At 19.6% G+C, this 22,815-nt stretch overlaps 5 protein-coding genes across 5 annotated transcripts; 3 read left to right on the forward strand and 2 right to left on the reverse strand. All coding sequences in view use genetic code 6, as the record gives it.

The window, feature by feature from the left end:
* Window positions 1–386: 386 nt before the first annotated feature.
* Window positions 387–2,494, forward strand: TTHERM_000698618 (cyclic nucleotide-binding domain protein; the record flags this gene model as incomplete). Its single annotated transcript, XM_012795307.1, has 7 exons — window positions 387–457; window positions 715–804; window positions 1,065–1,154; window positions 1,388–1,477; window positions 1,742–1,831; window positions 2,085–2,174; window positions 2,398–2,494. 7 exons carry the CDS (start codon window positions 387–389, stop codon window positions 2,492–2,494), a joined length of 618 nt encoding a protein of 205 aa, XP_012650761.1.
* A 1,832-nt stretch (window positions 2,495–4,326) lies between these two features.
* On the forward strand, window positions 4,327–8,475 carry TTHERM_000698619 (hypothetical protein; the record flags this gene model as incomplete). The annotated part of the gene is made up of 13 exons (XM_012795308.1): window positions 4,327–4,365; window positions 4,423–4,472; window positions 4,729–4,818; window positions 5,140–5,229; window positions 5,472–5,561; window positions 5,806–5,895; window positions 6,192–6,281; window positions 6,678–6,767; window positions 7,062–7,151; window positions 7,384–7,473; window positions 7,717–7,806; window positions 8,074–8,163; window positions 8,391–8,475. The coding sequence occupies 13 exons, from the start codon at window positions 4,327–4,329 to the stop codon at window positions 8,473–8,475; spliced, it is 1,074 nt and encodes a 357-aa protein (XP_012650762.1).
* Window positions 8,476–9,370: 895 nt separating this feature from the next.
* TTHERM_00698620 (kinase domain protein) lies at window positions 9,371–16,443 on the reverse strand (the record flags this gene model as incomplete). The annotated part of the gene is made up of 22 exons (XM_971679.2): window positions 9,371–9,458; window positions 9,639–9,728; window positions 9,983–10,072; window positions 10,120–10,209; window positions 10,474–10,563; window positions 10,876–10,965; window positions 11,158–11,247; window positions 12,083–12,172; window positions 12,411–12,500; window positions 12,729–12,818; window positions 13,111–13,200; window positions 13,557–13,646; window positions 13,863–13,952; window positions 14,213–14,302; window positions 14,615–14,704; window positions 14,898–14,987; window positions 15,202–15,291; window positions 15,473–15,562; window positions 15,753–15,842; window positions 16,051–16,140; window positions 16,298–16,347; window positions 16,405–16,443. The coding sequence occupies 22 exons, from the start codon at window positions 16,441–16,443 to the stop codon at window positions 9,371–9,373; spliced, it is 1,887 nt and encodes a 628-aa protein (XP_976772.2).
* A 1,344-nt stretch (window positions 16,444–17,787) lies between these two features.
* Window positions 17,788–18,615, forward strand: TTHERM_00698630 (outer membrane protein; the record flags this gene model as incomplete). The annotated part of the gene is made up of 1 exon (XM_971680.1): window positions 17,788–18,615. The coding sequence occupies one exon, from the start codon at window positions 17,788–17,790 to the stop codon at window positions 18,613–18,615; it is 828 nt and encodes a 275-aa protein (XP_976773.1).
* Window positions 18,616–20,958: 2,343 nt separating this feature from the next.
* On the reverse strand, window positions 20,959–22,647 carry TTHERM_00698640 (MORN motif protein; the record flags this gene model as incomplete). The annotated part of the gene is made up of 2 exons (XM_971681.2): window positions 22,413–22,647; window positions 20,959–22,268 (listed from the first exon to the last, which is right to left on the reverse strand). The coding sequence occupies exons 1-2, from the start codon at window positions 22,426–22,428 to the stop codon at window positions 20,959–20,961; spliced, it is 1,326 nt and encodes a 441-aa protein (XP_976774.2). The 5' UTR covers window positions 22,429–22,647.
* Between the last annotated feature and the right edge of the window lie 168 nt (window positions 22,648–22,815).

Here is a 22,815-nt window from a genome sequence, read left to right on the forward strand (position 1 = left end):
AATATTTAAAAAGTGGAAATTAAATTGGTGATGAAGGTGCATCAGGCTTAGGTTCTGCTTTAGCAAATTGCATTAATCTCACGAATTTGACACTTAACCTTTAGTAAAAACAGTTTATTTGTTTTGGATTGTGATATTTTTAATTTTAAAAACTAATTAAAAACAATAAAGCTCTTTATTCTTTATTCTTTTTCTTTTTATTGTGCTTGCTTTTTTTTGTTCTTTCTTTGTTAATTAAGCTCATCATTTTATTTTAAAATTTTGCTTTTATTATTAATTAATTAATCTTATCATTTCATATTTTTTCTTCATTTTTTCCTTCTAATTAACTATTTAATGATATATTTTTTCTTCAATATTTAAAAAGTGAAAATAAAATTGGTGCAATGGGTACATCAGGCTTAGGTTCTGCTTTAGCAAATTGCATTAATCTCTCTAATTTGACACTTGACCTTGGGTAAAAACAGTTTATTTGATTTGAATTGTGATAATTTTAATTATAAAAACTAATTACAAACAATAAAGCTCTTTATTCTTTTTCTTTTTATTGTGCTTGCTTTTTTTTGTTCTTTCTTTGTTAATTAAGCTCATCATTTTATTTTCAAATTTTGCTTTTATTATTAATTAATTAATCTTATTATTTCATATTTTTTCTTCATTTTTTCCTTCTAATTAACTATTTAATGATATATTTTTTCTACAATCTTTAAAAAGTTACAATTAAATTGGTGCAATGGGTGCATCAGGCTTAGGTTCTGCTTTAGCAAATTGCATTAATCTCTCGAATTTGACACTTGACCTTGGGTAAAAACAGTTTATTTGATTTGAATTGTGATAATTTTAATTATAAAAACTAATTACAAACAATAAAGCTCTTTATTCTTTATTCTTTTTCTTTTTATTGTGGTTGCTTTTTTTTGTTCTTTCTTTGTTAATTAAGCTCATCATTTTATTTTCAAATTTTGCTTTTATTATTAATTAATTAATCTTATTATTTCATATTTTTTCATTTTTCCTTCTAATAAACTATTTAATGATATATTATTTCTTTAATATTTAAAAAGTGGAAATTAAATTGGTGCAATGGGTGCATCAGGCTTAGGTTCTGCTTTAGCAAATTGCATTAATCTCTCGAATTTGACACTTTACCTTTAGTAAAAATAGTTTATTTGTTTTGGATTGTGATATTTTTAATTATAAAAACTAATTACAAACAATAAAGCTCTTTATTCTTTTTCTTTTTACTGTGCTTGCTTTTTTTTGTTCTTTCTTTGTTAATTAAGCTCATCATTTTATTTTCAAATTTTGCTTTTATTATTAATTAATTAATTTTTTTTCCTTCTAATTAACTATTTAATGATATAATTTTTCTTCTATATTTAAAAAGTTGGAATGAAATTGGTGCAATGGGTGCATCAGGCTTAGGTTCTGCTTTAGCAAATTGCATTAATCTCTCTAATTTGATACTTGACCATGGGTAAAAACAGTTTATTTTATTTGAATTGAGATAATTTTAATTATAAAAACTAATTACAAACAATAAAGCTCTTTATTCTTTATTCTTTTTCTTTTTATTGTGGTTGCTTTTTTTTGTTCTTTCTTTGTTAATTAAGCTCATCATTTTATTTTCAAATTTTGCTTTTATTATTAATTAATTAATCTTATTATTTCATATTTTTTCTTCATTTTTTCCTTCTAATTAACTATTTAATGATATATTTTTTCTACAATCTTTAAAAAGTTACAATTAAATTGGTGCAATGGGTGCATCAGGCTTAGGTTCTGCTTTAGCAAATTGCATTAATCTCTCGAATTTGACACTTGACCTTGGGTAAAAACAGTTTATTTGATTTGAATTGTGATAATTTTAATTATAAAAACTAATTACAAACAATAAAGCTCTTTATTCTTTTTCTTTTTACTGTGCTTGCTTTTTTTTGTTCTTTCTTTGTTAATTAAGCTCATCATTTTATTTTCAAATTTTGCTTTTATTATTAATTAATTAATCTTATTATTTCATATTTTTTCTTTTTTCCTTCTAATAAACTATTTAATGATATATTATTTCTTCAATATTTAAAAAGTGGAAATTAAATTGGTGCAATGGGTGCATCAGACTTATGTTCTGCTTTAGCAAATTGCATTAATCTCTCGAATTTGACACTTAACCTTGGGTAAAAACAGTTTATTTTTTTTGGATTGTGATATTTTAAATAAAAAAATGAATTTTAAACAAAAAAGTTCTTTGAATTTATTTGATAGCTTTTATTTATTTTATTTTTTTTATCATTTTTATTGAACTAATTTTATTTTATTTATTAATTTAAAGAATAATTTTTAATTTAAAACTTTATTCTATTTTGATATTTATTAATAATTTACACAAATTTATTATAGATATAAAAACTCAATAAATGAATCATAAATATTAAAAGTAATAAACAAGTGTCGTAAATCAAAAAGATTAGTTGTCTTTTAGATAAACAACTGGTGAAAAAAGGATGAATAAGTATAAAATGTTTGAATAATATTATATATTTTATTATATAATATTTTGAAAAAAATTTAAACCTAAAATATAAATATAAATAGATTTTATTATTGATTTTATATTTATAAATATCATTCATATTTTTGTAAGTAAATAAATTATTTATAAAAAATAAAAAATTAAATTTCCTTAAGCAAACTCTCTTGTTTCTCCAAAAACGATCAAACAATTTGAAACTTTTAGTGTCATATTACATCTTATTAAATTATATAAATGGCAAACTTTATATGCCAGTTATATTTTAATCTTAAATATTATCCATCAATCATATTTTTATCCTTTTTTTTATTTATCTTGTAGATGCCATGATTTAAATAAAACCTCAGGGAGAAATCAAGTTTTACTTTTTATTTTTTATGTTTATTTTTGTTTTTTTTTTTCTCAAATTTTAAATTTATCTTATTATCATTTTTTTCATTTTATATTTTTTAAATCATAAAATAATTGTTTTTTAAATTATCATTTATTGATTCAATAATACAAATTTGATTTTTATTCAATAATATTTAGAGTAAATTAATCAATTTAAAAGTCTTTAATCTTGAATTTAGCTTTTATAAGCTTATTTCATATCAAGAATTTATGTAATTTTTTTTTAATGTGGTATTATAAAGTTTAAAATGCTTATCTTATTTTATATAAAAAAATGTTCGAAAAATTAAAGGTTACCACCTACTTTTCTCATTAACACTTTAGCCCCCAATAAGATTAATTTATTAAAATACATTTAAAATTTTTTATGTATACTTAAGCTAAAGTTAATAAGCCATCTTACATTAATTTAATAAACTTTCCTAAAAATAGCTATAATTGACAACTCTATTAATTATTGATTAAAATTCATGAAAGATTGAATAATATTAATTTTATATATGTTAGTATTTATTGGCGTAGCTTTATGTTATGTGTTTGTTAACTATATCAATCAAAAATTATAAGAGAAATAATTAATTATTCAAGAATAATAAAAAAATATTACAATTTTGTTAATTTAATCTATACTAAAATGTATGATAAAAGCTAATCCCGTGCCCTTATTCTATCTATCAATCTATCAATCAATCAATCAATCAATCAATCACATCAAAAAGTTCCTTGTTTCATTAGGAAAATAAGTAAATTCTTTAAATTTATTGATTACTAAATTTTTTATGTTAGTAAATAAATATCCTAATGAATAAAATATTATTTATTTAATAATTTTCAAAAAATTAATCTTAATTAATATAAAAATGTTTAATTTATTTGATTATTAAAAATTTATTTTTATAGCTATAAAAACTGTTATTTGTTAAATACAGCCTTTATAAATACCTAAATAGCATGTGTGTGCAAAAAAAATTAATAGGATTTGAGAATAATTAGATATTTTAATTAAAATATTCTATGATTAGTAGATTAAAACGGAAATAAATTTACTTAATAAAAATAATTCTATTAAAATTTAAATAATTTAATTACTAAAAGTTTTTCAACATACGAATAACTAACTAACTAACTAACTAACTAACCATCTCTAATTCTTTTTATGTTTTTAAGTATAAGTTTTATATAGAAAATATTAAGATTGAAAAGTAAATATTATTCTAAATAATTTTTTGTGATATCTCTTTGTAAAAATAAATTTATAAGTTAATATTTGTTAATTACAATAATTTATTTGTTCTTTTTATCCAGATTAATTTGAAATAAAAAAATTAATTTTTTAATATACGCTTAACTAATTAATTAATTTGATTTGCATAAATTGATATTTAAAATTTAAAATAAAAAATATGATATAATAGAATAACAAGTTCGGCAGTCTAGAAGAAGTAAATATTTATTTTATTATTAATATAGTTTAAATTTATTTTTACTAATAAATAAAGTTTTTAAACTCTTCACTTTAATCTCATTAGGTACTCCTTATTACTATGATGTAAATTTGATTTAAAGATATTATTATTATTAATATTTTTTTATCTTTAATTTTCAAGTTACTTACAATATTAGTTTTCAAATAGAAACTATCATCAATATTATTTTATTTTAATTAATATAAATATTTTTTAATGATTTTAACTTAATTTTCACTCAATTTTTTTAAATAAATTAATTTAATATTTAATATTCTTTGTTTTATTTTCCTTCTAAGTAACTAGTTAAATTTATTATTTTTTTCAATATTTAAAAAGTAGCAATGGAATTAGTGATGAAGACGCATTAAGATTAGGTTCTGGTTTAGAAAAGTGCACTAATCTCTCAAATTTGACCCTTAATCTAAAGTAAAAACTGTTTATTTTTTGAACTGCAATATTTTTTAGTGTCAAAATTATTTTAAAACAATCAAATTAAATTTTTTTTCTTTCTTTCTTTCTTACTTTCTTTCTTTGTTAAAAGCATTAGATCCTATGAAAATTGAATAAGCACCAACATAACGAAGCATATCAATAGCAAATTTTCGTTTATTTAACCCATTTTTTTAATTTTTAACTTATACTTTTATTATTAATTTATAAATTCGTTTCATTATATAATATTTTTTTATATTTTTTTCCTTCTAATAAAATAGATAACTATTTATTTTTTAATTAATATTTATAAAGTCGCAATTTAATTGGTGATAAGGGTGTATCAGGTTTAAGTTCTTCTTTAGCAAACTGTGCTAATCTCTCAAATATGACACTTCATTTTTAGTAAAAACAATTCATTTTTTGGATTGTGATACTCTTATAACTTATTTATTTATTAAATTTTTATTTGATTATGATTATTTCTGCTTTTCTTTTCTTTTCTTTGTGTTACTAAATTGATTTATTCACATTCAATTTTATTTTTATTTTATCTAATTCATTTCTTATTATTTCATATTTTTCTTCACTTTTTCTTTCTACTAACTAATTGGTTTGCTAAATATTTTTCTTTAATATTTAAAAAGTGACAATAAAATTGATGCAATAGGTGCAACAAATTTAGGCTCTAATTTAGGAATGTGCACAAATCTCTCAAATTTGACACTTTCACTCCTGTAAAAATAGTTTATTTACATTTGATTGTGGTATTCTTTATTATAAAAATGAATTTAAAACAAAAAAACTAATTAAATCTTTTAATTTATTTATTTTAAGTTTTTATTTTATTTCATTTTTAATTTAACTCTTTTTTTCATTTCCAGCTTTTACTTTTATTATCAATTAATTTCTTATTATTTCATGATTTTTCTTTCTAATTAACTAATTAATTTTATATTTTTTTCTTCAATATTTAAATAGTGATAATAAAATTGGTGCAGTTGGTGCATCAGGCTTAATTTCTGGTTTAGCAAACTGTGCTAATCTCTCAAATTTGACACTTGATATTCGGTAAAAACCGATTTTTTGTTTTTGATTATTATATTTTTTAATATAAAAACTAATTTAAAACAATAAAACTCATTTAATTTATTTAAAAGCTTTTTATTTTACTTATTTTTCTTTTTTTATTCGACTTGTTATTTTTTCTTTCTTTCTTTGTTGATTTAACTTATTTTTCATTTTCAAATTTTTTTTTATTATTATCAATTAATTAACTCATTTTTTATTATTATATATTTATTATTTCTTCATTTTTTCCTTCTAACTAGCTAATTTAAGTAAATTTTTTTTCATCAATTAAAAAGTGGCAATAAAATTGGTGATGAGGGTGCATCAGCTTTAGGTTCAATTTTAGGAAAATACACTAATCTCTCAAATTTGACACTTGAAATTGGGTAAATACAGTTTTTTTGTGTTTGATTATGATATTTTTGAATATAAATATCAATTTAAAATAAATTTACTAACTAACTAACTAAGTAACTAACTAACTAACTAACTAACTAACTAACTAACTAACTAACTAACTAACTAACTAACTAACTAACTAACTAACTAACTAACTAACTAACTAACTAACTAACTAACTAACTAACTAAGTAACTAACTAAGTAACTAACTAACTAACTAACTAAGTCTTTTAATCTTTTTTTATTTGATAGTTTAATTAATTTTTTTATTTTTTACTTTTGTTTATTATTTATTATTTCTTATTATTTCATATTATTTTTTTCATTTTTTCCATCTTAATGACTAATTAACTATCTATTTTTTCTTCGATATTTAAATAGTAAGAACTTAATTGGTGACGAAGGTGCATCAGGCTTAGGCTTTGGTTTAGGAAAATGCACTAATCTCTAAAATTTGACACTCGATCTTGGGTAAAAACAGTTTGTTTATTTATTTATTTATTTATTTATTTATTTATTTATTTATTTATTTATTGATTTACTTTGGATTGTGATACTTTTTGATATAAGAATGAATTTATAACTGTAAAAATAAGTCTTTTAATTTATTAAATTTATTAACTTTTAATTGAAATTATTTTTTATTTTTTTATTTTGATGGTGTTTTTTCTTTCTTTCTATGTTTGTTTGTTTATTTAACTAATTATTTTTATTTTCAACATTTACTTTTATTATTAATTTATTTCATATATTTTATATAAATAGTAAGAATTAAATTGGTGACGAAGGAGCATCAGGCATAGGTTCTGGTTTAGGAAAATGCACTAATCTCTCAAAATTGACACTTAATCTTAAGTAAGAACAGTTTGTTTGTTTCGATTGTTTTATATTTTAATATAAAAATGAATTTAAAACAATATAACTAACTCTTTTAATTTATTTATTTATTTATTTATTAGCTTTTTATTTGATTTATTTTTTATTCTTCTTGAGTTTTTTTTTCTAATGTTTTTATTAATTTAAATCATTTTTTCAATTTAAACATTTTCTTTTATTATTTCATATTTATTCTTCAATAATTAACAAGCTAAAATTATATTGGTGATGAAGGTCTATCAGGCTTAGGTTATGGTTTAAGAAAGTGCAGAAATGTCTCAAATTTGGCACTTGATCTTTAGTAAAAACAGTTTTTTGTTTTGGATTGTGATATTTTTAAATATAAAATTGAATTTAAAACTCTTTTAATTTATTAATTAGAAATATATTTAATTTGCTTTTGTTTTATTCTAAGTGAATTTATTTCATTTTTTCATTATGAACTTTTACTTTTAATTAATTTCTTTCTATATTTCATATTTTTTCCTTTTTTTCCTCTTAACTAGCTTGTTAACAATATATTTTTTCTTCTATATTTAAAAAGCCGCAATGAAATTGGTGATAAAGGTGTATCAAGCTTAGGATCTGCCATAGTAAACTGCACTGATGTCTAAAGCTTATAACTTACCCTTAGGTAAAATCAGTTTATTTATTTTTGGTTGGGATATTTTTTAATATAAAAATGAGTTTAAAATAATATTACTAACTTAATAACTATTTTAATTTATTTATTTATTAGCTTTTAATTAATTTGATTTTTCTTTTCTTTGTTAATTTAATACATTTTTTATCTTCAACTTTTATTTTTATGATTAATTAATTTCTTATTGTTTGATTTTTTTCTACATATTATTCCTTCTATGAATTAACTATATATGTTTTCTTCAATTTTTAAAAAAAGTAACAATAAAATTCATGATGAAGGTGCATCAATCTTAAGTTTTAGTTTAAAAAAGTGCACTAAACTCACAAAGTTGCAACTTTATCTATAGTAAAAAATATTTATTTTTTGGATTGTGATATTTTTGAATGAAAAAATGAATTTAAAAAATTATTACTAACTCTTTAAATTTATTTATTAGCTTTTTGTTTGATTTGTTTTTCTTTTTATTTTTTATCCTACTTGCTAATTTTGTTTAATAATTTAAATTATTATGATTGATATAAATTTTATTCTATTTCATTTTTTTATTAATTTACACAAATTTTTATAAAAAGTTTCAACCTAATCTAATAACCTTTATAAGTGAAAGCAAAGTGCCTTAAGTCAAAACGATTAGTTTTCTCTATTATAGAATTATGATTATTATAAGCAAGGTGAAAAAAGATGAATAAATATAAAAATAATTGAATAATAAATATAATATGTTTTATTTTTATTAAATTTGTAATCATATAATTTATTTAACCTAAATTAAAAATAGATTTATTTATTTATTATTTTAATTATATTTATCATATTTTACTAAGTTATTAGATAGCTTATTAAATAAATAAATAAAAAAATTAAATTTACTTAATTAAAATTTGAGAAAAGGCATTAAATTAAAAAAATTTTTTTCAAAATTTAATAAAAATAGGTAGATAAAAAAAATTAAAAAATATAAAGTGTAAAATTAGCTTAAAATCATAAAAATTAAATGAAATATCACCATCTGTACATACATGCATACATACATACATACATACATACATACATACATACATACATACATACCTACACAGTTGGTGATATTTTAATTAGAGGATTAGTAATATATTGTAATTTTTATTTAACCTTTTAGTTATGTTTTTAAGATATTAATTTCAACAATTAATACATCTAATTTATATCTATGAAATAAAAATTTCTTATTTATTTAATTTAATAAGACAGACAGACGTAGATAGATAGATTAATAAATAAATTAATAAAGTTTTGACCATTTTTGGTGAAAATTGAGGGCTAGAAAGAAAAGCTTTATTTAAGTTAATTTTACTTTTAAATTTTCTTTATTAGATAACTAACTATTTATTAACTTATTAAAATATGATAGTTATAATATAATAAAAAGAATTAATAAATAAATAAATCAATTTATATTTTAGGTTAAATTATCCTATTACAAATTTGTATAAAATAAAACAAATTATATTTATTATTCAATTATTTTTATATTTTAGTATTTGTCCTTATTTCACCCACCACTTTTTTATCATCAACAGAAACTTATTATTAAGGATACTAATCTTTTTAATTTAAGAAACTTTTCTTTCAATTAATATTTTTCATTGATTTTGTTTTAACTTTTCATATTAATTAGAGAAAAAAAAAGCGCATAAATAGAATAAAAAAAAAGAAAGAAAAATAAATCAAATAAATATCTAATAAATAAATTAAAAGAGTTAGTTAATTAGTTTTATTGTTTTAAATTCATTTTTATATTCAAAAATATCACAATCCAAATCAAATAAACTATTTTTTACCAAAGACGAAGTGTCAAATTTGAGAGATTAGTGCACTTTTTTAAACCAAAAACTAAGCCTGATACACCTTAATTACTAATTTAATTTGAGCTTTTTAAATATTGAATATTAAAAAAGAAATTAGTTAAATTAACAAAGTAAGAAAGAAAAAAAAACACATAAACGCAATAAAAAAAAGAAAGTAAAATAAATCAAATAAAAATCTAATAAATAAATTAAATGAGTTAGTTAGTTAGTTAGTTAGTTAGTTAGTTAGTTAGTTAGTTAGTTAGTTAGTTATATTGTTTTTAATTCATTTTTATATTCAAAAATATCACAATCCAAAACAAATAAACTATTTTTACTTAAGAAGAAGTGTCATATTTGAGAGATTAGTGCACTTTTTTAAACCAAAAGCTAAGCTTGATACACCTTAATCACCAATTTAATTTGAGCTTTTTAAATTTCATATTAAAAAATATGACAATTATACTATATTTACTTAAGATAAAGTATTAAATTTGAGAGATTTCTACACTCTCCTAAACTAGAACCTATGCTTAATGAACCTTCGTCACCAATTTAATTTTAGCTTTTTAAATATTGAAGAAAAAATATAAAATTTATTAGAAATAAAAAATTAATAAAAAAATATGAAATAATAAAAGCAAAAGTGAAAATAAAAAAATGAGCTAAACTAACAAAGAAAGAAAAAAGAACATAAGTACAATAAAAAAAATAAATCAAATAAAAAGTTAATGAATAAATAAATTAAGAGAGTTATTTTTATTATTTTAAATTCATTATTTTTTAAAAATATATCACAATCAAAAACATATATATCAACTTTTTTTACCTTAGAGTAAGTGTCAAATTTTAGAGATTAGTGCATTTTTCTAAAGCAGAACCTAAGTGTGATATACCTATTGCTCCAATATTATTCTAACTTTGTATAAATTGAAAAAAAAATTCTTAATAAGTTAGTTAGTTAGAAGGAAAAAATAAATGAAGAAAAAATATGAAATAAAAAGAAATAAATAAATAAATTAAATAATAATAAAAGCAAAAATTGAAAAGAAAAAAAATATTTTAAATTAATAAACAAAGAAAAAAAAACATAAGCAAAATAATAAAAAAAAATAAACCAAATAAAATGAAGTGATCATTAATAATAAATTAAAAGAGTTATTATTATTATTATAAATTAAATTTTTATATTAAAAAATATCACAATAAAAAACAAATAAACTATTTTTACTCAAGATTAAGCTTTAAATTTGATAGATTAGTACACTTTCCTAAACCAGAACCTAAACCCAAAGCACTTTCATCATCAATTTTATTGTTACTTTTTATAAATATTGAAGAATAAATAGCTATTTAATTAATTAGTTAGTTAAATTCAAAAGATGAAGAAAAATAAGAAATTAATTTACTAATTAATAAAAAAAGCAATTATTGAATATTAAAAATATTTAAATTAATGAATAAAAATAATAACTTAAGCACAATAAATAATACCAAATAAAAAAGTTTTTACACAAGATGAAGTGTCAAATTAGAGAGATTAGTGCACTTTCCTAAACCAGAACCTAACCATGATGCTTCGTAACCAAACATTTTTTTCTTACTTTTTAAATATTGATGAAAAAATATATAGTTAATTACTCTAAACTCTTTATAATAAGACCCCCTCCCCTAATTTAGAAAAAAGGGAGTTATATAATTTCCTGTAAACCCTCTAAAAAATTTAAGAGTTGGTGTTTTAGGAGCAAATAATAGATTTATTATAAATAGATACGTAAAATAAAAAATATCAAAAACCAAATAAATATTTCAATTAATCTTTTTTATTTATGAAACATTCTATATATTTATGTATGTATTTTCTCTTTTTATGAGCTATCTTTAATTACATTGAAATATTAAAAATAAAAAAAATATTAAAGAAAGAATTTATAAAATAGCTTTAATTTAATACTTAAAATTAAAATAAAAAAGCATTAAAATAAATAAATTAATAAAAAGCAAATTTTCTATAGATTTTTATAGTTTTAAATTTCTTTTTAAGTTAATGTAAAACAAACAGTCTAAAACAATAAAATAAATTAAGTAATTATACTAAAGATTGAGTGTAAATCTAGAGGGATTTATAGTTTTATTATTGATAAATAAAATTAAAAATATCAAACAATTATAAATAATTCAACTAATCTTTTTGATTTACGAAACTGTCTACATATTTTCTCTTTTTATGAGCTTTCATTAATTTCATTAAAACTTTAAATATCAGAAAAAAATAATTAATAAAATAGCATAAATTAGTTATTATTTAATACTTTAAATTAAAAAAATACTAAAAATAAATAAATGAGTTAAAAGCAAATAATAGATTTATTTCTATTTCTTTAAGTTCTTTTTTAAGTTAAAATTATTTCAACCCAAATCAAAAAAACTATTTTTACTTAAGATTGAGTGTTAAGCTTGAGAGTTTAACGCAGTTTGCTAAACCTTATTCTAAGGCTAGTGCACCCTTTGTACTAATTTAATTCTTGCTTTTTAAATATTTAAAAAAAAAAATTTGTTAATTAGAAATAAAAAAAGAAGAAAACACATGAAATGAAAAGAAATTAATAAAATTTCAGTGAAAATTAAAAATTAATAAATTTTTTTAAAAAAAACATTAACAATCAAAAAATAAATAAATAATGAATGAATTGAATAAAATGTTTTTGTTTTAACTTAGCTTACATTTTAAAAATATCACAATTAAAAACAAAAAAATTTGTTTACTTAAGTAAAAGATTCAAATTTGAGAGAATAGTACTCTTAGCTAAAGCAAACCCTAAGACTGATGAGCCTTCATCACCAATTTGATTGTTACTTTTTAAATATTCAAACAAAAATAAATAGTTTGAAGAAAAAATAAGTAGTTAAATAAAATTGTAAAACATTAGAAATTAATGAATTGATAATTAAATTAGAACTTAAAAACAAATAAATGAATAAATTAAATCAAGAAAAAATAAATTAAGCAAAGATTTTTAGAATAAATTTATTGTTTGTTTTAAATTCTTAAATTGTCTAAAAATAAAAATAAACTCTTTTTACCCAAGAAAAAGAGTCAAATCAGAGAGATTAGTGCAATTTGCTAAACTAGAAGCTAAGTTTATGGCACCCTATGCACCAATTTAATTATTACTTTTTAAAGATTAATGAAAATAAACTTAATTACTTTGTAAAAATTAAAAAAATATTAAGTAAAAAACTGAAATAATCTATAAAATTTATAAAAAGCACACAAAAAATTCAAATAAATAAAAAAAATTAGTTTCATTATATTAAATTAAATTTTATATTAAATAGAAAGAAGCAGTTTGTTTGAACGATTACAGACAGTCAACCCAATAATAGAGTTGACTGTATTGAAGACAATAGCTCTGATGATAAAACCAATCTTAAATAAATAAATAAACAAATAAACTGTATTTACCTAATTGAAAGTTTTAATTTTGAGAGATAAGTGCAACTAGCTAAAGCAGAACCTAAAACTTATGCACCTTCTGCACCAATATCACTGAAACTTTTAACATAGGAATTAAAATAAATTAAAAGTAATTAATTACAAAATAATAATAACAATATATATATAGAAATAGAAAATCCAGTGAAATATAATCTTATGATATCATATTTATTTTTATTTATCATATCTATAAAAATATAGCTTAAAAATATTTTTTTAAAGCCTCTACAAAAGAAAATATTTAAATTTATTTTTTAATGAAAAAAGAGTTAAATTTAGGGGGGGAAAATGGAAACAATTTTAAAAATATTAATAAATGAAATAAAAGGCTAATAGAAAAATTAAATATTATTGCCTTATATTAACTTTTAATTTAAAAAATATCAATATGGTAGCAAATAAATTCTTTTTACTCTAGGTAAAATTACAAATTTGATAGACTAGAGCATTTTGATATACCAGAACTCAAGTCTAATAAACCTTCAGCACCAATTTAATTATCACTTTTTAAATATTAAAGAAATTACATTTACTAACAAGAATAAAAAAGCTTAAGAAATATAAAAGAAAAAGAAATAAATTATCAACACTAAAATTAAATATAAAAAAATTTTAAAAATTGAATTAATAATCAATCTATATATATGATTTTAATTAGTTAAAAATAATTCTTTTAATATAAAATATCATAATCTAAAAAGCAAATAAATTGATATTACATTAGATCAAGTGTTAAATTTGAGATATTAGCGCTATTTGTTAAAGCTTTACCTAAGCCTTATGCCCCTTTATCTCCTAATTAATTGGATCTTTTAATTATTCAAAAAATAATTACTTAATTAGTTAGTTAATTAGAAGGAAAAAATGATGAAGGAAGCATGAAATAATAATTCAAGTAAAAGTTATATATTAATTAAATAAATTAATAAAATCATAAAAAAAAGCTATCTAAATAAAATTTTATTAATTAAATAAATTTTTATATTAAAAAATATCACAATCAAATAAATAAATAAATAAATAAATAAATAAATAAATAAATAAATAAATAAATAAAAACGGCTTTTACTAAAGATAAAGTTCCAAATTTGAGAGATTAGAGCAGTTGAATAAAGCAGAACCTAAGCTTGATGCACCTTCTGGACCAATTTAATTTTCACTTTTTAAAAGTGATAGTTAATTTGTCATCAGAGTAGATGAAAAAAAATATGCAATAATTAGAACAATATTCATGATTAAAGCAAATGTTTAAATTATAAAAATAAATTCAATTAAAAAAAATTGATTGATAAGCAGAAGGGGAATAGCCATAATTTATTTTTTAAAAAGATTTAAGGGTAAATATATATCCCTACCTTTATTCAACTTTTATTAGTTTCTACATGGCTACATCCCCTCCCTTCACTTAGAAAAAGCAGAATCACAAATAAACAAATAAATAAATAAATATAAATATATTATTTATTTGTACTTAAGGTTAAGTATCAAACTTGAAATATTAGTGCATTTTGTTAAAGCAAAGCCTAAACCTGATGCTCCCTGTGCATTGATTTAATTTTTACTTTTTAAATTTTAATTAAAAATAATTAGGTTGTAAAAAAGAAAAAAATAATAAAGAAATTACAATCAAAACACAAGTTAAAAAGTTAAAATGGGCTCAAAATAATGAAAAAAAACAATTTCAATTAAAAATAAATAATTAAACAAAGTTTAATAGTAAAAAATATAAAAATATGAAAATAAACTGTTTTTACGAAAGTAGAAGGGCCAAATTTAATAAATTAGTAGAAGTTCCTAAAGCAGAGGCTAAGTCTGATAAACCCTTATCACCAATTTAAGTTTCACTTTTTAAATAATAAAGAAAATATAAATAGTAAATGTGAAGAATGAAATAAATAACTTAAAATCAAAATTAAACTAATCAAAGGTATAATAATAATAAAAAAAAATAACAAATATTTAAAATAAATATCAATCAAATTAATGGATTTTGTTGTTTTAAGATAATTTTTATTTTCAAAAATATCACAATCTAAAAAATAAGCTGTTTATTTTTACAAAAGATCTAGAGTCAAATTTTACAATTTTGTGCAATTTACTAGATTTTAACCTAAGGTTTGTGCGCCAATGGCACCTAATTAATTCTCTCTTTTAAATATAAAAAAAAATTTTGTCAAAATAAAAATGAAAAAAAATAAAAAAAGTTTGTAATAATTAAAAAAGTTGAAATAAAACATTAAAAATCAAAAAAGATACCGAAAAAAATAAAAAAGAATTATATTTTTAAGTTAAAAAGTATGAAAGTTGAAGCTAATAATATTATTTTTACCTAAGATTAAGTATCAAATTTGAGAGTTTAGAGCAGCTTTATAAAGCAGCACTTATATTTGATGAACCTTCTGCATTTATTTCATTATTACTTTTTAAATATATATTTAATAAATTTGAAATAAAAAAAAAGTATCAAATAAAAATTTTAAAATAGTAATAAAAATAAAATTCTTATGAAATGATAAACAAACCAAATAAAAAGATAGATTATAGATTTTTATTATTTTAATTTATTTTATATTAAAAATATCTAAATCAAAAATAGGTATAATTTTTACTCAAGATTAATTTCAAAATTAACGAGATTAGTACACTATGTTATAGCATGGGCTAAAGCTGATGCACCCTCTACGCCAATTTAATTATCACTTTTAAATTTTGAAGAAAAATATAATTATCTAGAGTAATTTAATCAAGAAGAGAGTAAAAATAAAAAATTAAAATAGTAATAAAAATCAAAAATATTAAAAAAACCAAATAAAAAGTACTAAATTAAGGGAGCTTTGTTGTTTTAAGTTATTTTTTGTGTTAAAAATATTAGAATCCAAAACAAATAAATAAATGAATATTGATTACCGAAGATTGAGATTCAATTTTTAGAGATTAATGCATTTAGCCAAGGCAGAACTTAAGGTAGATACACCTTATGCACCTATTTAACGGTAACTTTTTTCATTTTAAAGAAAATAATAAAATATTGAATTAACTTTATTCAGAATTAAACCCATTGAAATAAATAAAAAAGAATAATAAAATAATAAATAGTAATATTTTTAACTTGAAAAATTTAACACTAAAAAAGATATTAATTAATTTAATTTACTCTTGTTCAATTAAGAGAAGTGTATGAGATTCCAGAGAGGAGCATAAAAACTTTTTATGAGAAAAAAGAATTTAATGAGCAATCAATTAAGAAAGTATTTTATTTACGTCTTCTAGATTATCGTAATATTAATTCTATTCTATCATTTTTTTTAAGAAAACTATTAATTTAATTAATTATAAAAATTTTAATAAATTTCTTTTGTTTTATACCAAAGTAGGCAGCATATTTCGTAATAAAGAGGAAAAAATTATTTGAGAGATCAAATAAGTAATATTCATTTAAAAAATATCTTTTTAATAAAAATATGAATAGACAAATTAGATAGCGGCAGTAAAATTATACTCAAAAATAAATTTTCTTAAAATAAATAGATTTCAAAGAATGAATATTGAATTATTAGTAATATAATTTTTCCTTGGTTTCTCATTTTTAAGAAAAAGTAAATCTACATTTTAATAAAGATATCAAAAATGAAATAAATAACTTTAATAAAAATAATTTTATTTTTTTTACTAAATAACTTATTAAAATTATTAAAGAAACTCATTCATTCAATTTTAAGAATTAATTTTATTTATTTTCATCATAAAATCTTTTCAAAATCAAAAAATCAATAGAGAAAATTTTTTCTTCAATAATTTTTTTATCTTTAAAGTATTACATTCAAAAAAAGTGTTGTCAAAAATTTATAGTTTGATTTATTGTTTTTATCAAAACCTATTTAATGGTGGAAAATAATTTTTAATATAACTCTAGATTTTTATTTTTACATTAATTTAAATAAACTTTAAAGATATTCATATTTAGCCAAATGCCTTTCGAAAATCTGGCAATATGAAATTACTATTTTTTTGAAAGGCTTTGATTTTATAATTAATACTTTTTTATAATAAAATTTTTTTAAAAATGCGAATCTTATAGAGAAGAATTAATTTATTTATTTAAAATTTAACCCTCCTCTATAATGTATGTGAGAAACTACTATTCAAGCACGCTTTTAACAAAATATAATCACCTGATTAATTGTTAAAAATGCCCCAAACTCACAACAAATTTGAATTGAATTAATACTTTTAGTCACTATCAAAAATAAATAAATAATTTATTCTTTTTTTAGAATATTTATAATGAATGAATTAATAAATGAAATGAGGTATTTCTGATCAGTTTTGGTATTACTAATGAATAAGATTTAACTAAATGCTAAAGAGTCAATTTATCTATAATAATTTATTATATAAATTGATAGAAACTTTTATATTTAAAAAAAGATTCTTTTGTTACAAGTGTAAATAAATCATTGATTTAATATATAATGTAGAAGCGAGTCTTAGAGTTTCAATTAAAATATACTCTCTCTAGCTATTATTTATATCATAAAGTTTCTTTTATATTAATTAAATCGTTAAAAAATTAATTATACATTAAAATTAAATTAACAAAGATACAAACAAGGTAAGCAATTTGTCCAAAAACATTAAATAATAATGGCTCATATGATTTTAAAAAGTTTATTGATTATCGCTGTTTTATCAATTAGCTAGCTAACTTTTGCTTCAAGCATTCATGCTTCTTGTGAGAAATCAGAGAAACTAAGTTTTGGTCCTTCCTGGGAAGAAAGAAATCATTATCTTCCTGATTTTATGAGAGTTTCAGGAGTAGCTTCTGGATATCTTGCTTCTGAATAAGTCATTATTGAATTTGACATTGAAACTCTTAGTGAATCTGCAGGAACCTCACTAATATAAAACAACCAAAGCATATCTAAAGCCATCAATGAAATGAAAAAAGTAGGAGTTGAAGAGAGTGAACTTACCACACAAGATATGAGAATTTATCCTTCTTATAGATAAGAGTATGATGAAAAAACAAAGAGTAATAAATCTATCTTTGAAGGATATAAGGTAGAGAATAAGCTGATATTTTTATCTAAAAAGCTCGATTTAGCAGGAAAAGTGATTGATATCGCTGTTAGTAATGGAATCAATAAAATATCTTCAGTTCAATTTGTGCCTACTTAAACAAAAATAAAAGAATTGAAGGACTCATTAATATCAAAAGCAGTAGAAGATGCAGTAAAAAGAGCTAATCTCGCTCTATAACCTTTAAATTATGAAATAAAATCTGTAAAGAGAATAGATATTGAAAACGATTCATTTGGTAGAAATTAACTATATAAATCTAGATCTTCATTTTTACACTCATCTTCTGATGATGGTGATTTAGGAGATGAAACTAGACTCTTTGATAATCTTAAAAAGTTCAGTATTTCAGTAAACGTTTCTTTTATAATAGGAAAAAAAGAATCAATTTGAAATAAAAAATCTTTTTACATTAAAATAATTGTTTTAAAAGTATGTTTACATTAGAATATATAATTTTTTATCTTAAAATTAAAAAAATAAATAAATAAATTTTAAAATTTGTCTTTAACTAATAATTTTTTGTGTTCATTTTTTCATTCAAACAGCAATATCTTATTTTAAAGCTAATCATTATTTAGTTAATATTTTATAAGTTGATAATATTATAGATTTTTTTGCCTTAAAATCAAAACGCTCTGATCAATAAAATTTTAGTAATGTAGCAATTTTATTCTAAAAAATAAATATTTTCATTCTTAAGATATCATTTAATGCTAAAATGCTTTTAAAGAATTACTGGAAATCTAAATTAACTATTTTTGCAATTTAAGATGTTTTTAAAATTTTTTAAGAAAATTAATTTATTCAATAAAATCAATAAAGAATTCAAGAAGTGATATATATATTAATGAATGAATTATCTATAATATTTTTGTTAGAAATAACATATTTATTGGTAGATTTCAAATATTTTTTTAATTTTCTTTAAAAAGGTGTTAATTCATAAAATAATGAATATATTTTTATTTATTTTCATTTTTTATAAGAGCTATTTAGGTGTTTATTTTGATGAAAAACTACTAAATCATATTTTTTAATTAGATTTATAATCTTTAAGCAATTTATGTATAATAATTACTTCTAAAATAAAAATATAGATTGAAAATTTAATTCAAATAATAAAAGTTTTTGGAAAAAGTTAATTGATTTTTATTGGCTTCTCCATTTCAATTAACTAATTAGCTTCTTAAAAAAAGATAAGCACTAACTAAATTTACAAATATAAGATATTTGTAATGAATTAGCTCTATTTAATCTAGCTTATTTGTTTTTGATTTCATTCTAATACTCACTTCTTTATTCTTTTAAAGCAAAATTAATTGTAACTTTAAATTGTTTTCTTTTTTTTGGATATACATTTAACAATGTAGTTTTTACTAATTTGATCTAATTCACTTTCAAGTTTTATAAAGTTATTTATTGTATAATGTGAAAAATTATTCAGTATCCAAAATTAAAAAAAAGCATCCAGATTTTCAACACTAATATTTTTGAAGAAAAGGGTAGTATTATCTTAATCTAGAGGTGGAATAAAAAGGGGTACCTTAGGGTATAAACTAAATAATATTTAATAAAATATATTTAGATAACAGTTTAGTGTAAAAATTAGATTAAATTTTGAAAATATTATTTAGTTAATTTTTTATTGAAAAATTTATAGAATCTTTGAAAATTTTTTTTATTGAAAATTAATCTTTCATTTGCTTACGAATAAAGGAAAGCAAATTTTAGAAAATTCAAGAAATTTTACATTAGAAAAACATTTAAATATCTTAATTTTTTTAATCTTCTTTTTACACTTTTATTTCGTCTTTCTTTTCAAATTATTTTTCGAATATTTAATCTATTAAAATTAAAATCAAAATTATTTATTACTTATTTTAATCTCTTTAATAGTAAATTTGAATTAATTATAAAATTAAACACTGATAGATAATTGATCTTTTATAAAAAGAATTAATTTATAAATTAGAAAAATTTGAATTCACCTTTAGTTTAGGTGATTAGCCTTATTCATGGTGTATGTATAGAAAAGGTGATTAATTGACTAAAAAATTTTTAAGAAAGTAGGTGAATAGAAATTTAGATTCATACATGCACCTCATTCATCTAAAATCCATTTTAGTCCCCTTTCAAATTTAAAAAATTAATTAAATTTGTATTTTAAATTTTTTCCTCTATTTTTAGGAAAAATTAATAAATAAAATTAAAAAAAAGCTCTCAAATGCTTAAATGTCCATTCTATTTTCTAAAAATATTCTAAAAAAATTTAAATATTACGTATTTTAAATATATTCTATTTTAATTAATTATATTTATATTGATTGTATTTTTCTAAAAATATTTTTAAATATTAAAATTCAATAAATACTGTGTGTGTATTATCAAATATTCTAGAATACTTTAAAATATTATTTTGTTGATAATTGAATTAAATTAAAAAGTTCAAAGAATTTAAATAAATTAAATCTGTTTAGTTTTTAATTTTTTTAAAAAAAAACAAAAATTTTTTTTTGATAAACATTTAAAAGCAGAAAATATAAATTAGAATTTTTAGATTAATTAAATAAATACTTAAATTTAACAAAAATTAAAAAAAGGATTAATAAAAAAATAAACAAAATAATTTGTAAATTTCTAAAATAACAAATTCATGATTAAAAACATAAATTACAAATGAATTTAATTAGCATTCAAGATAGATATAAAAACATTTAAAATTCGAATTTATGTTCATTATTTATTAATGTTATCAAAAATAACTTGTTTAATTACGCTCTTATAAACTTATTATTATTAAAATTAAGCATTTGGATTAAGTGGAAACTATTGTTATGGGTTTTAATATGGGTATTGTGGTGGAAAAGGAATACCTTGTTATGGTGGCATGAAATTTTATGGATTTTGCATGTAATTTTAAGGTGGAGCCATAAAATATGGGTTATTTTAGAAATTTTGTTATCCAAATTATTAATTTTAGGGAAAGTTGTTCTAGTTAATAGAAGGAATCTCATAAGGATTTGGTTGTTCTTAATTAATCTATTGATCTTCTTTGAATGAGTGGTCAATAGAAAGCTCAGGAGACAAATTCAGAGCCTAGCCTTCTGTTTTGCCTTTGGTAGATACAAAAATATTTTATAAAGGAGCCTTATCACTCCATTGATCTTTAAAGGAGAAGTAATTCTTTTCATACTAGAAGAGCTAGAATTTGTATTATTAACTTTATCCAAAACTTTGAACTCTAGGTCCATGGAGACTCTCATTAAAATAATTAACTGATACATAAGTTGATTCTTCTTTAGTATTAGTGTCCAAATTCACTTACTAACCTGAACCACATCTCTTGCCTTCAGAGAAGTAACCAACATACTTCTCATTCTTGTTTTCTTTGTTAATTAATTGTATTTCTCCATAACCCCATTCTTTGTTATTGTAGAATTCTCCTAAGTAGTACTAAAATCCATTCAAGACAAGAATACCTCTTCCATGACGTTTGTTATCTTTCATATATCCTAAATAAATCGCTGCTGGATCACTTTTGTAAATGATAAGAGCTCTACCACTGTATTAGTTTTTATTATCTTTCTGTCCAATAATTAGTGATTTCTCTCTGTCCTCTTCTATCAAATCCTAAGACTCCGCATTTTCAAATTCATCTAAATTAAAATTGAACTTTTTTAGTTGCTCTCTCATGAAATCTGGAATGCCAAATTTATCCAAATAAGAAGTAAAATCGATATTAACCTAAGTTTCATTTTAGCTGTATTATTGTTTTATGCTATCATTAATACAATCAAATAGCTTCTATATGGGTTCAATCTAACCTCTGATAAATTACAGCACATTTTAGGGTTCATCTCTCAAAAATTATTCAAATTATTATCTCATGATCTCCTTTTATTCTTGTATAAACTCATTAAGTCTTTTTTAATTTTACTCAAATTGCTAATCAAAATTGCTGAGTGCTTATTTTATTTAATTCTCAAATACAAATTAATTGTTGTTGCCCATGTATTATTACCCATTCACATTTTATGTATTACCTTAATTTTAAAAATTTTATTAATACATCATAATGCAATTTCTGTGAAGTTTATGATTATCTATGCAAGCATTGCAAATTTCATGTCCACAACTATAATTTGTGCATTTTCCTATTAAAAATGATAAATGTTAGTTTAATGTACATGCTAATTAATTCATTTTGAGTGCAAAAAGAGGTTAGTCTAATTCTGTTATTTATTTTCTCTATTTCGAATCTATTTTATCTATTAACAAACTAAAAGATTGTCTTTAAAAATTTTTATTTATCTTATTATTAAAGTATTTTGTCTTTATCAAAGAATTATTTATATTCGATATATTATTTGTATGTTTATTAGATTGTTTTTCCTTTTCGCAATTGCTTTTAAATTTTATTTTTTTTAAAAATTGTTAGAATATTAACAAAATTTAGATCAAATCAAAGGGCGTTCCACAATCTCACTACAAAAAAAATAAATCACTAATATCTTTTACCTATATGTGTTTATTGTTTTCTTTTATTTTTAATTAGTGTATCTTATTTTTTTTTAATTTGTAAATTATCTA

Source organism: Tetrahymena thermophila (assembly GCF_000189635.1).
Source record: "Tetrahymena thermophila SB210 genomic scaffold scf_8254820, whole genome shotgun sequence".
NCBI lineage: Eukaryota > Ciliophora > Oligohymenophorea > Hymenostomatida > Tetrahymenidae > Tetrahymena > Tetrahymena thermophila.